The sequence below is a fragment of the Strix uralensis genome, chromosome 1, assembly GCF_047716275.1.
Source record: "Strix uralensis isolate ZFMK-TIS-50842 chromosome 1, bStrUra1, whole genome shotgun sequence".
Taxonomy (NCBI): Eukaryota; Metazoa; Chordata; class Aves; order Strigiformes; family Strigidae; genus Strix; species Strix uralensis.
This window is the reverse complement of record NC_133972.1, coordinates 66,645,266-66,657,760: the sequence shown is the minus strand read 5'-3', so window position 1 is coordinate 66,657,760 and position 12,495 is coordinate 66,645,266. Positions and strand designations below refer to the sequence as shown.

The 12,495-nt window shown below is 45.7% G+C and overlaps 1 protein-coding gene across 1 annotated transcript in view; it reads right to left on the bottom strand.

The window, feature by feature from the left end:
* GARS1 (glycyl-tRNA synthetase 1) overlaps positions 1 to 11,680 on the bottom strand; it is a 28,747-nt gene extending 17,067 nt beyond the window's left edge. Inside the window, exons 1-6 of the mRNA XM_074869546.1 lie at positions 11,471 to 11,680; positions 7,713 to 7,814; positions 4,687 to 4,789; positions 3,443 to 3,584; positions 2,347 to 2,435; positions 848 to 924 (exon numbers count right to left, since the gene is read on the bottom strand). Of these exons, the coding sequence (XP_074725647.1) occupies positions 848 to 924; positions 2,347 to 2,435; positions 3,443 to 3,584; positions 4,687 to 4,789; positions 7,713 to 7,814; positions 11,471 to 11,641 (684 nt within the window). The 5' untranslated portion in view covers positions 11,642 to 11,680. The remainder of the gene's footprint in view (positions 1 to 847; positions 925 to 2,346; positions 2,436 to 3,442; positions 3,585 to 4,686; positions 4,790 to 7,712; positions 7,815 to 11,470) is intronic.
* Positions 11,681 to 12,495: the final 815 nt, after the last annotated feature.

Sequence of the window (12,495 nt, the reverse complement as noted above, 5' to 3'; positions counted from 1 at the left end):
GAGAAAACTCAAGACAGGAGATAAAAAGAGTTTATTAATAGAGATTCCCCTAAAGGATGGTCAAAGTTCAGTGTTGTAGTGTGGAAAAAATAATGACAGCTGCTCAGTGACGTAATACACTGGAAAAAAAAGTTGCTCTTTCTAGAAGTAAACATTCATTCTATGCATGCCTCTGGAAGCATTTATCCTAGAAGTCATGGGAAAAAGACATTAAAAACAAAGTAAGAAAAACAAATACAAAAATAAAGGCAAATGTCAGTACAGCTGCTCAGGAATGTCAGCTTGGAGCACCCAACTATTCTCACAGTAAACACAGGAAAAAATCTGTGCGGTGTGCTACAGACAGAGGAACAAATCTCAAGTACTTCAAAGCCGAGACAACTTTAAAACATACCAATTCAGTGCTAAGGTGATTCAGAAAAACCCTGACAAAACTTCTCATCTGTCTCTGTTCCTTTGTATCACAATCCCTCAGTGAGCAATTTACAAAGGTAAAGGGGGGACTCAGAAGAAATAGGCTTTTTGCCCAGATGTGAAGTGGAACAGAGCAGAACAGCTCCAAGCACAGAGTTCTAGCCCTACCAATCCAACATTCAAGAGACTACTATAATAGCCATAACTCTCCAAAATAGCAGGAGGGAGATGCAATTAACCAGCAAGTTTACAGTGTTGGTTAACCAGTAAGTTTTCAGTATTTAGGAGCATGTACAGCCTACCAGTATCTGAGGTAAAGATTCTGAGCACGTTTTGAGACACAGAAGGGACATTGCCGCTGGACTCGGTGCACTGCCATTCCCCTGTTACACACACACCCCTGAAACATTCACCTCCCCATGCAGGCACCTACCTGTGTTAGAACATTTTCCATTTCTGCCTTTTTCTCTGCTGTGCACTTCTTGTCAGACATAAGCTTTGACAGGTGAGCTGTAAACCAAAAAAGTATGCAGTGAGTTTATACTACAACCCCATCACTGACACCAGTCTGAAGCTTGAGAGATCAGGAGGATCCTCCAGCATGAGTGTAAGTGTATGTCCACCAGTTGTTTTGCCAGTGTCTAACAGGGCAGTTCCACTCCCGTCATCAGGGCAGTGCTGATCTACAGCTGAGGAGCTTACTGGTGTGCCACAGGGAAAACAACAGGTCCTTATCTAGTTTCTTTCCAATACTTATTCCTCTAAACCCAAGCAATGGCTTTGTAGTCCCTTTCTCCTTATTTTCTTTCTATACAGACTGGAAATTGAAAGCAACATCTGATCCCAAGCCAGCAAGGCTAATTTTATCCAAATGCACTCAGAGGCACGTACTGAGTTGGTACTGTAGGGTTAGACTGCATTCCATTTTAAAGCACAACATCCTCCATGAGATACAAAGGCAGAAAGTGATGCCAAGACTTCCCACTCTCATTTGAAAAAAAGCAATCTGACTTTTTAGTGGCAGTAACAGCAGGTGGCTGTTCACCAGTGATGGGCTGCAGAAGAGACAGGGACACCCTTGTTTATGATGCTGTTCAGTACGCAAATGGGCAGAGATTAGATGGGCTTCTTTTGGAATTTTTAATAAAACAAAAATTCTAACTATTATGAAAACAGCTTTAATGCCAGTAGAGATTGTTCTACATACTTAACTTTCAAGGAAAAGGCTAGAAAACTAGAAAGCACAATCCACTTAAACCTTGACTGGAACAATCCTTCCTTTCACAATAGAGCTGTACATGAAAAAGTTTTAAAATATGTTTCTTATCTCTGAGATTCCGCCATGTGACTCTTGTTGTTGTTTTTTAAACAAATTTTAATCAATAACCAGAAAGAAGTGTGAGGACTTTGCAAACCTAAAAAACACCTGAAGTCGCTTTAGCATTCCCAAAAGTCAGCAAAGTTACAAGGTATACAAGTCAGCAGCTGCCATATAATTGACCTGTGCATAAGGAAAGTATGCTCTGTCCCCTTATATTGTCATTAAATCACTTCTCAGTTCTCAACAAAAACCAACTGAAACTCAAGAAAACAGACCAGAATATAGCAGGGAACAGGAACCTTGTTATACAGGGAGTCCTCAGCTTAGACAACACAGTAATCTTTTATGGCCTGATGACACAGGATTTTATAAAAAGGGACCTAACTACATTTTTACTAGAGATCCCGTACCTCATTTAAGACACTAACACAACATTTGTGTGGAACTGAGAACTTATGAGATCTTTGCTATGGTATGATTAAGGAACTACAAACACAAGTATGAAAGACTGGCTATACCAACTGGCCTTCCTTGAGAAAGATACTCTTTTCCCACGTTTGTGCGACTGTAAGAAATCCCCAAGCCCACCTAGCCTTGGAACAAAAACAAACCTTTCAAGAGATGATCAGCACGAAAACATTCCCCGTTTTTCACATCTTTCACCATGAAGTCAGCAAACTTGTCTACATGGCCGGAAGTCCTAGAAAAGACGATACAAAAAAAGAACATGAAAGCTGCCACCAGACAGACCCAGGTACTGTGTAATCCCAGCGGACAGACCATTATCATATTCTTCAAACTACACGCCCAAACTGCAGGCTCACTCTTGATGAAGATTATAGTTTCACATTAAGCAGTACCATCCCACAGAAAATCTGATCTGTGAGAAAATATCAATATATCTAATTCTTAAAATGTGTCACTAAGATGACACTTAGTGCCTTTAGGAACTGCACCATGACTGAAGCAAGACATAGATGCAGTTGTGACAAATAACCAGTAGTTCAGGTGGACAGATTCCCACTATTTTACACCAGTGATCCATGAAAGCTTCTGTCCGTTTGTTATGCTGCGACCCGTACAAAGTAACGCAGTTGACTCAGCTCAGGCTCTCAGTCCAAAAGCACCCAACATATTTAGCAAACCTGTGGGTAGCCTTAGCGGAGATACGTGGAAGTGAAAGGGTCCAGAGTCTGAACTATGCTCTCACCCTGGAAAATGGTCCTTCTACCTGGTCTGTGGATAAAAAGAGGACTTCAATCCCCAGGGCTACGGAAGCATCATTTGCATTCAGAGCTCAACTAACACACTGTGTATTGCCATCCCTCCACAGAGAAGGGAAGGATGGTCAAGCAACCTGTCCTAAACTATGACCCAGGTGTCCCACATTTAGGTAAGTCACCTAATCCTTTTCGTTGTCTTCTTGATCTTTTAGAAGAAGGGATAATGGCAATTTCTTACCTAATGGGACTGCTAGGAGACATTAAGACATTAGACTCTCAGACACAAGTCCCACTGCTCTCCCTGATTTATGGAACAACAGCTTCTCATGCTGACCCGTGCACTGATATCTAATTATTTTGCACTGCAGTGGGGTATGAAATTGGGTGACCCAGTCTCAAGATCCCTGTGGGTAATTTTACAGAAGACTAAAAAGCAACTATGACCAGAAATTACATGCTGCAGAAAAAAAAGACCCATATTTACTTCAGAACTGGCTCTGGCGTGAGCATGGTACAGTCAATCTCCAGGATTTGCTCTTCCTGAATAAAGTGCTGTCTCCATGCCTGGATGATGTTGTTCTTCAAAGCACACCCAACAGGCCCAAAGTCATACAGACCACTGACACCTGCAAAGAGAAAAAAGGTAAAAAAAATGTGGTAGGTGCAAGGGTGTATGAATCTGCATTGTTTGGAAGAAGTGCGCTCCCCTCTCACTGTTTCCATCAGCTGGTTTAAGTCTGAGGTCATTTTCTGAGTATGAAGCACCAGCTTCTCTGTGCTAAAGGGAATATGGAATGTGGCTCACTGTAGAAAGCTTTTTACATAAAGACTGAAAGTAAACTCTATGAAGCACCTAGACAGACACTGCCCTATACACCAACCAATACAGTTCAGTGGCAGAGCACACTGGGGTGTCAGGCAGTGGTAGAAGCTGGGACTGATAAATAGCTGCAACCAACAACTGTAAAAGCCCCACTCCCTCCACCAATGCATTATATTTTGTGGAGAGCTTTGTGGGAGCAATCTGTCTGAAAGAGAAATCTGAATACAGAAGTAACAATGCATGAGCCAAAGCAGTATGTTATTTTCAGTAATAAAAAATATCTGCTGATCACCAGTTTAGGCACAAAGATGAAAAAAGGAAGAAAAAGCCAATAAAACAAACCAGAGTATTTATTTTACTATCTTAGGAGAAAGAGCAGTAACCACTGTGCTGCCACTGCCCACCCCAAGCTGCCTCAAATCAGCTATCTGAAGTTTAACAGCCACATTTTTTCACCTGTTCAATAAAGTTCATTGACAAAGTTCACTAAGGTAATTAAAGTTCACAGTAGTTTTGAGCATTATCTTGCCAAGGAAAGCTCAGATAGAGATGAATGGTTAAAAGGAAATAAGCTGATCACTCCCTTAAGTGCCAAAACACCCTACCCCTCTGCAAAGAAACCATCTTCTTCAATGTAATGCTCAGAACACACAACCTTAAGTCCACTCATTTACATTCAGAAAGCGAAAGACAACATTTGATGCTCCTCCCCACCCAAAGACTGTAGAAAGGGGGAACTTTTGAAAGGCTTACAGACTCAAGCAGAAAAGTTTAAAGCCAACTTTAAAAACAATTATTTTATGTTGCGTTAATATATCGTTGCAAGAGTACAGCGTTTCACACTGCTAGAAAGACCAGAACATTAGCCTAAAGGGATTAAAATGTGAATTTCTTCAAATCCATACCTCCATAAATAGAAAAGGCTTGATCATAGAAAAACCTCCTCTTCAAGGTGTCTTCCATTTTAACTCTGTCCACAATGTCATCTTTGGGCTGTAAGGCCAGCTCCTGTAATTCAAGCAAACCGAAAACGGTTAATAGCTCCCATTTCTGGCAGGAGGAGAAACCCTCTCTATTCACCACGATGAGTCAAAAGTCTGTAAAGACCATTTTGAAGCAAAGGTACCCTGCCAACATGCTCATTTTCCAAAGAGGAATGGTCACACTGAGATTCAAGTGCTCAATTACGAGCATGATTGTCTGAATGCAGCATTTTACACACTCAAGGTGGACTCATCTGCCCTAACTTTCAGACAACGAAGTCTGAGCTACTTATCCTCAGTTTTCTTTACAATCACTGGAAAGAAATGACAATTTCCAAAGCAATTCTTCTGACTTACTTCTCTCTCCTGACTATAAAAAGAGCTTGCAGCGACTAGCTCAGACTACAAACATCTAACTCTCGGCATATATGAAGCCTCCAATAAAGTGTTCCTGACATGAAAGAATTTTGACTACGAAGATTATGAGCATCATCATCCTTGTGGTCTGCCAAAGGTGTGTATTTAGCTACTTAGACAAAGAATATTTATTTGCAAAACATAGGCTTTCCCAGATATGCCGCCCTGCACTCAGAAAGTTAGAGTGCCTAAATGCCCTGACTAGATTCTGTGAAAATGTTTTACAGCAGACTCACTATTTTATCTGAAAATCTATGATTTTTGCAACTAACTCCATGAGCGAAGTCAACAGATTTGAAAGATTTTCTTCAAGAAAGACGTTTTGATAATTAAAGCAGTTAAGTGAAGAAATTCAATAAATTAATTCAGCTTCTCCTAAGTGACTAACACTATCATTTTTAACAGCCTTTTGGTTACAAAAAGTATTGTATGACCAACAATTTAAAACTTTTTTTTGGCATCTATAAAGACAAATAAGCACAGTCTAATTTTAAAAGCACTGTATCTCTGCTGTTCCCATGAATTAGCATAAGCCAAGGAATAACTTTCCACAAGAGACAGGAAGAGTCAAAGACAGACAGAGCACACATGACAGCAAGCACCAGAACAGTACTTTTAAAGCTTGGAAAAGGATTCCATTTGGCAGTCTCTGCCTAAAAACACAGAATCACATTTCACTATGACCAGGATTTCTTAACAGAAAGAATGGCTTTTGCCCAGAGATGGACAGAAGGAGAGCAACAGTGACAGAGCCCAGTTCTGAACTGGCAGGGAGAAATGGCCAGCAGCACAAGAGCGTCTGGAGTAGGTACAGAATTCTGTAGAGCCCCTCTTTTACTCCCTAAACAGAACAGTTAAAGAACTGGTGCAGAAGTCAAAGAAACAGTCTCTTCTACCCAGCATACATTCATAAACATAAATATATTCACAAATAGAAGGCAGAAAGGTGCCTGTGTTAGCCTTCAAGGGGAAGAAAGACCCTGTATAGGAGCAGAATCATCTACTGACTTAACGATACGGTCTGAGGACATAAAGCCGAGGAATTTTAAACACTTAACTCCTCTACTCTGTTCAAAGCTCCAAATTCAGAGCCACTTTGGTATCTTTAAGTAGGAATCACAGGGCTTGAAAACTGTACCAACAACTATTAAAGCTAACGAGCATTCACAGTGCTGCATTCTGCAAAAGGTGCAAGCAACTGCAATGCATCTCTGGAAGCACCATCAAGACAGAAAGAGTCTATCAGAGTGCTGCACTCACAAGGGCAGATGCTGTGTTTGCAAGGTCATTCTCGCACTGACAGGGATAGAGCCCACACAAATTGTGTAACTGGCAAGCACACCTCCACACCGCATCCTACAGGCACTCTTCCAACAGAAAGGTGGGGCTCACAGGGATGCCAAGACTCCTAACCTGCCTTGCTATGTCACTTTACGTCAAGCTTCCAAGGGCTGGGAAACAGAATTGGGAAAACATTTAGAAACAACTTACACCGGGACGACCTAGCTCTCAATCCAGGTTTCACGCAATGATTTCAAAGCACAGTTCTGTGCTGAATAATAAGCAAAAATGATACCTTTTTACTTCAGTCAAATGTACGCAAACAGGCAGTCGTAACGCCAGATCTGACAGAGCGCTAACTCACATGACTCTGTAGGACAAGTAGTGTCAACTGGTTTCAATACAGGTATACTCAAATTCTCACAGTAAGTTAGATGCAAGCAGTGGTGTATTTATTTACTTATTATTCTGTTTTTAAGAGTACCACCAAAGCACAACTACAATCATTTTTATATGAAACACAAATTAGAAAGAACCTTGCAGTTTCCCGGGTGAATCTGCACACCTGTTCTTATGCTTCAGAAGTTTCTTTTTGTTGTTTCAGTTTGAGAAGGGGAGGGAAGCTTACAGGATAAGGAAGTGTATTTTTACTTGTTTATTGATCTAGCAAAAAACCAAACTTGATGTTCCATCATTTCATTTGCAGAAAGACTTTTCAGAGCACAACTGAATTTAAAAGAGGGGGCACAATTTCAATACATCCCTCTCTTTAAGGCTGAGGAAAACCATAGGCTATCTGAAACTTTTTAAGCTGCAGCAAAGCTTCAACTGTTTAAACTGTAGCAAAGAAAATGGTTTCTAAAGTAACATGTTCTATGCCAGTCTGGGCATTTAAATGCTGAAGATGAAACTTAGTACAGAGTACAGCACGAACTCTCACCGTGCACAAAAAAGTACAGTAAACAAAGATTAGTGACACTTACACTGAATTTCAGCTTTGACTATGAACAACCTGAACTCATATTTATTTGTTCGCACACTGTGATTTGATGCTAACAGATATTAGCATAACAGAGAAAGAATGAAATTGCCACTAGTTGGAAACTTGCAAATTATTTCAGAAGTGATTCAAACAGTCTACCCTGCTATGACTGTTTAGCCCAAATCAACACTGTAAAAAAGGCATTAAGTAGAGATTTCAAGGCTTTTCAGACAGAACTGTGGAACTCAAATTTAATTTCCAGACTCACCTTCGCTTCTAGGACCCTCTTCCGAGCTTTGAGCTCTGCTACAGCTTTGTCTATATCCACCTGAGGAGCTTTCTCTTCCTTCAGCTTCCTTACCAGTTCTCCCTAGGAGGAGACAAAACACAAGATATAGATTCTTTCTCTGAATGCCATAGACAAGAACTCTCCTTCTTTCAGCTCCCCTGGCAATCCAAAAGGAGTGTTTTGTCCTGCCTCCCCACTCTCCATGCAGGTCTCCAGAGGCTGCTTCAATTGGCAAAAATGAGAAACACACACGCATTTGAGAGTCAGCAGAACTAGACATCATTACAGGAATTCAACCCCCCCGCTATTGTTAAATCCCAGATCTGTTATTAAATCTCAATGTGCAAACATACTCCCATATGCACCACTTCACAGCGGATTTCCACAAATCCTAGTCTTCAGTCTTTGAGGATGTACTAAGTGGATTCGCAAATGGTTAATACAAGCTTTGTGTTCTCTTTCTCAGCAATAAGGTTTCTCTTCCTTCCACCTCTTCCCTTTTCTTCAAAATTTATGTCCATTTTGGACTTCTCTTCCTCTATCATATCTGTTCAAAACTGACAAGTACACAAATTTTTAGAAGAAGGTCTCACAGAAGACAGACTTTTTTAACCTAATGTCAAAGCAAAGGAGGCATTGCATTATCTGTAAAAACTGTTACTGTTTTTAAAACTTGTCCAGTAACTTTGGGAAAGAAGAGAGCTTAAAAAAAAAAAATTTAAAACACACCAAAAAAACCACAAAGCCTAAATATTTCAGTGCAGCAAAACCCTGGAGTGGGCTTACACTGAGGTCTTGACCCGAGTCAAACCACCATCACCTTGTTATGGTTCCACAAAGGTCTCTTTGCCCTGTGGAGACGATTCTCCCCTTTCATCCCAGGGAAGTGCTCAACCCGTAAATACCCAACAGCATGCTTTTCCGAACATCATCTTCAGTTGTCATGACCAACTTGCTCCTGGAGATAAGTTAATTAAAAGTCTTCCTTTCAGCTCACTCTTCTCCAGTCAAAACCAAGGTCTATCTTGAATTACTGAGGAGGACAAAGGAGCTGACCCAGGAGGAAAAAGCATGAAGATGTCAATGCCTTCTCAAGTGGGATGTTCTAAGAATGGGAAGCTCTAAATTCATAATTTTTCTTGCATCTTGCACTTCTCCATTGAACAAAAAGAAAAAAAAAAAGAAAACAATCCAAAGATGTTACATTTCCACAATACCAGCTTCTTCATAAATTCTGAGCTTTTCTGACATTAATATTACAGGTAACTGAGAAACCAAAGAGAAGAGAATAAACAGATTGCCATTCAGTAATCAGATTAGAAAAGCTAAAAGTACTTCAGAGACTAAGGGGTTCAAAGGCTAATTTTATTAATAAAAGGAGGAAGACTGCATTAAAACAAACACACACAAAGAAAGAAAAATCAGATCCTGTCAGGCTTGCCAACTACGTCAGCTACAAGAACAGAATAAACCTGCTGTTTCCTTCCTTTGTTATACCTTTCCTTTCTTTGTTATACCAAAATGAAAGTTTCACTTTAGGGCTAAGGACCTCAACTGCCATTCCTGGGTAACGTGGCAGAGGGAGGGATCTGATCTGTTGTTTTTTTTCTTTTAAAGTAGTAAGTCCAAATTGCCTTTGTTGAGCTAGGGGGTCGGCAGTGGAAAAACATCAAGGCAGCAGCAAAGCAGCTATACTGCTGACTCAACAGAGCTATCACCCTGCTCACTGCTGAGCATCTAAAAGCAGCACACAGCAACTCTTTGTCCTGATCTAGAAGTAAAAGAGTACTCAGACATACGCAAGGAGAAAAAAAAAAAAAAAAACACAACAAACACAACCGAAGAAAATAATTATGTTTGCTGACAGGACTCAATCTAATTAAAGCTACGATCTTGAGCCCAACCCAGAGGAGGAGTGCACAGCAGCACTCGATGTGGCAAATTTTGCTGCAGCTTTGTCCCACAGACCAGTAAAGCAGAGAGGGATCCACCCCTGGATCACGGCAGCTTATTGCATCAGGCACTGCTGCAGGAAGATACGCTGCTCACTTTCCTCTCCGTAGGTTTACAGCCCCTTAGGTTTACTTAAGCCGCCTCTCCACACGCTGATACACAGGGTCCCCTGCATCATAAGGTATCAACTACCGCAATCTTCGTTACTACCTCCTTTTCCTCTTGTGCAAACATGACAGCGAATTACTACTGTCAGCTGTCCAATACAATATCCGTGGTCCCAGCTACACAAATTTACCCACAAACCTCTCTCCTTGGTGCCCCACACTCCTCTTTCAATCCCACAGGCAGCCAGAAAGAAGGGGTGCATTGATACTTTAAAGGCAAATGACAGCACCCAAGATACAGGATTTTAAAATAAATAAATTGGCTAGTTTTAGGGATCATCACCTTATTTATAAGAACCTCTCTTGCCAAGGTATTATGATGTACAGTGATTCATAATAAAAACTCATTGAAGTGCTGGTATAATTAGAGGGCCATAAATCCACTCATTTAATGGGCAAACACACGCACAGATCTATGAATACATGGGACACACACGTAGCTATGTGTGCAGCTAAGCAGAAGGCTATGGATTCAACCACTTAAAGGAGGCGTGTGGGGAACCCACAGGCAGAGGTCTGGCTGCTAAAGCAGGGAGGAAGGGGAAGTCCCATGTGCTGCGATGAAGCACCATGAATGTACACAGCAAGGGTACCCGAGATCAAGATTCACTTAGGAAATAAAAAGGCAACGAAATCCTTCTCAGGTAATAAGGAAGCTAAGGATAATAGCTTCATCTGAGGGAGATGGAAAGAGAAGGCGATGCAGTCCCAGCTAACAGGAGACAGCTACATACCTGGACAAATAAGAATGATGAAATGGAAAACGTGCAAAGGAATTAATATCCCTTACTGCATCAGGCAAATATGCAACTGTAAAGATATCGTTTACCTCCAAAACCCGACACAAACTCAGCTCTAAAGGGAAGTCACCATGTGACCCCATGAGATGAGGAAACTATGCAGGCTGTTTTATGAAGAAAACGTGAAGAGCCAGCTACGGGGCCCTAAAAGCACGACAAAGTCGGCCCCAGCTTGCACACAGAAGACACATCGAGCCCAGGAGAGGAAAGCCGGGTAGCCTGACGCACAGATCCTGTTCTGCAAGCCCGCTCCAACACACACCATCGCTACCGGGAAGGGAAAGAAAGGGCTGTCTACGGGAAACCTCCACACCCGCGCACTCCCCGCCAGCCCGCTCCTCCGGGGCTGAGCGACACCCACCGAGAGGGGACACCCGCAGGCCCCGCGCTCGGCGGCTGCGCCAAGGGGAACCGATGCTCCGGGCAGACCCCGCCGGGACCCCCCCACCGCGGGCTCAGCGCCGAAGCCCGCCGGGCTCCGCAGCGCCCCGGAGCGCGGAAGTGGCGGGGCGCACGCAGGGCCCCGGGGGGAAACACCGCGCGCTCCCCGCAGCACACCCCACACAAGCCGGCAGGGCTCGGTGGGAGGACGGGGGGCACCTCCCCACAGACCCGAACTGAGGCACCGGCCGGCCGACGCGGGCCCGGAGCGGCGGGCGGCTCTGCCACGCACCCGACCCCCTCCGCGAGACCCCCGTCCCCTGGCCGGGACCCACCCCCCGCTCAGGCGAGTCCTCCCCGGCGGGCGTCCCCCCCTCGGGCGCCACCCGCCTCAGCGGGACTCCCCTCAGCCGGGGTGTCCCCCCCCGCCGCTTACCTGGTGCCGCACCGCCTGCCGGAGGGGCGCGAGCAGCGCCTCGGCTTGCGGGCCGTCCATGGGGGTCGCGGCCGGGCCGGGCCGGGAGCGGAGCAGGGCGACGGGCGAGCAGGCGAGGCGGCGCAGGCGGCGCAGCAGGGCAGGCAGGGCGCTACGGGGCGGCAGCGGCATGGAGAGACACGGCGCTCCGCCCTGCCCTACCCCCCACCCCACCCCGCATGATGAAATCCCGCCCGGCGTAAAGCCGGCCCGCGCCCCGCCGCCGCACTTTCCGCACGGGCAGCGGCCGCCGACAGGCCGGCGGCGCCCGCCCCGCCCCGCCGCAGATTCGGCACAGCGGCGGCGGCGGCGGGCCGGCAGGGGGCGCGCGGCAGCGCCCGCCTCACCCCACGGCGCCGCCACCCCGCGCCTCCGGGCCGGGCTGCGCCTGCGCGGGAGTGCCGCGCGCTTGCCGCGGGGAGGCGCCGCTGCCCCTGGGGTGAGCGTGGCGCGGGGCCCATGCCCGCCCCCCCCCTCCCCTTTCCTCCGGTGACACCCCTCCGGGTGACGCTCGTCGTCCCCAGCAGTGTAGATGCCGCCGTGGGGTGGGGGCGCACCCCCCGGACACCCCCCGCGCCCCCGGCCGCACCGCGGGGGCTCTGTCCCCCCGGCACCCACCCAGGGCACCGCGGCGCGGTGTCCCCTTATCCCAGAGCCACGTCCCCGCGCGTGCCCCCCGCCGTGGGGCCGGGAAGGGCCGGGAAGCGGCGGGGGGGTTGGTGGGGGGAAGGAAGTGTTATTTTTTCAATCAGCTGCAGCATTTGAGCTCCAAAAGCTTTGTAGGTTTTGGGCTCGGCGGTGTTTTGCTTTTCACTGATCCACGGTCTTCCGTGCGCTGCTGGGGACTGCGCCGGGCTGGGCCGCACCCCGCGGCCCGACCCCCCGGGCTGGGCTTAGGGCCGCAGGCAGGAGGCCAAATCCCGCTTCCCTCTGCCGACACGAGTGTGGTGGGTCTTCCCCTGGGAGGAAGGACAACCCCATGTCAG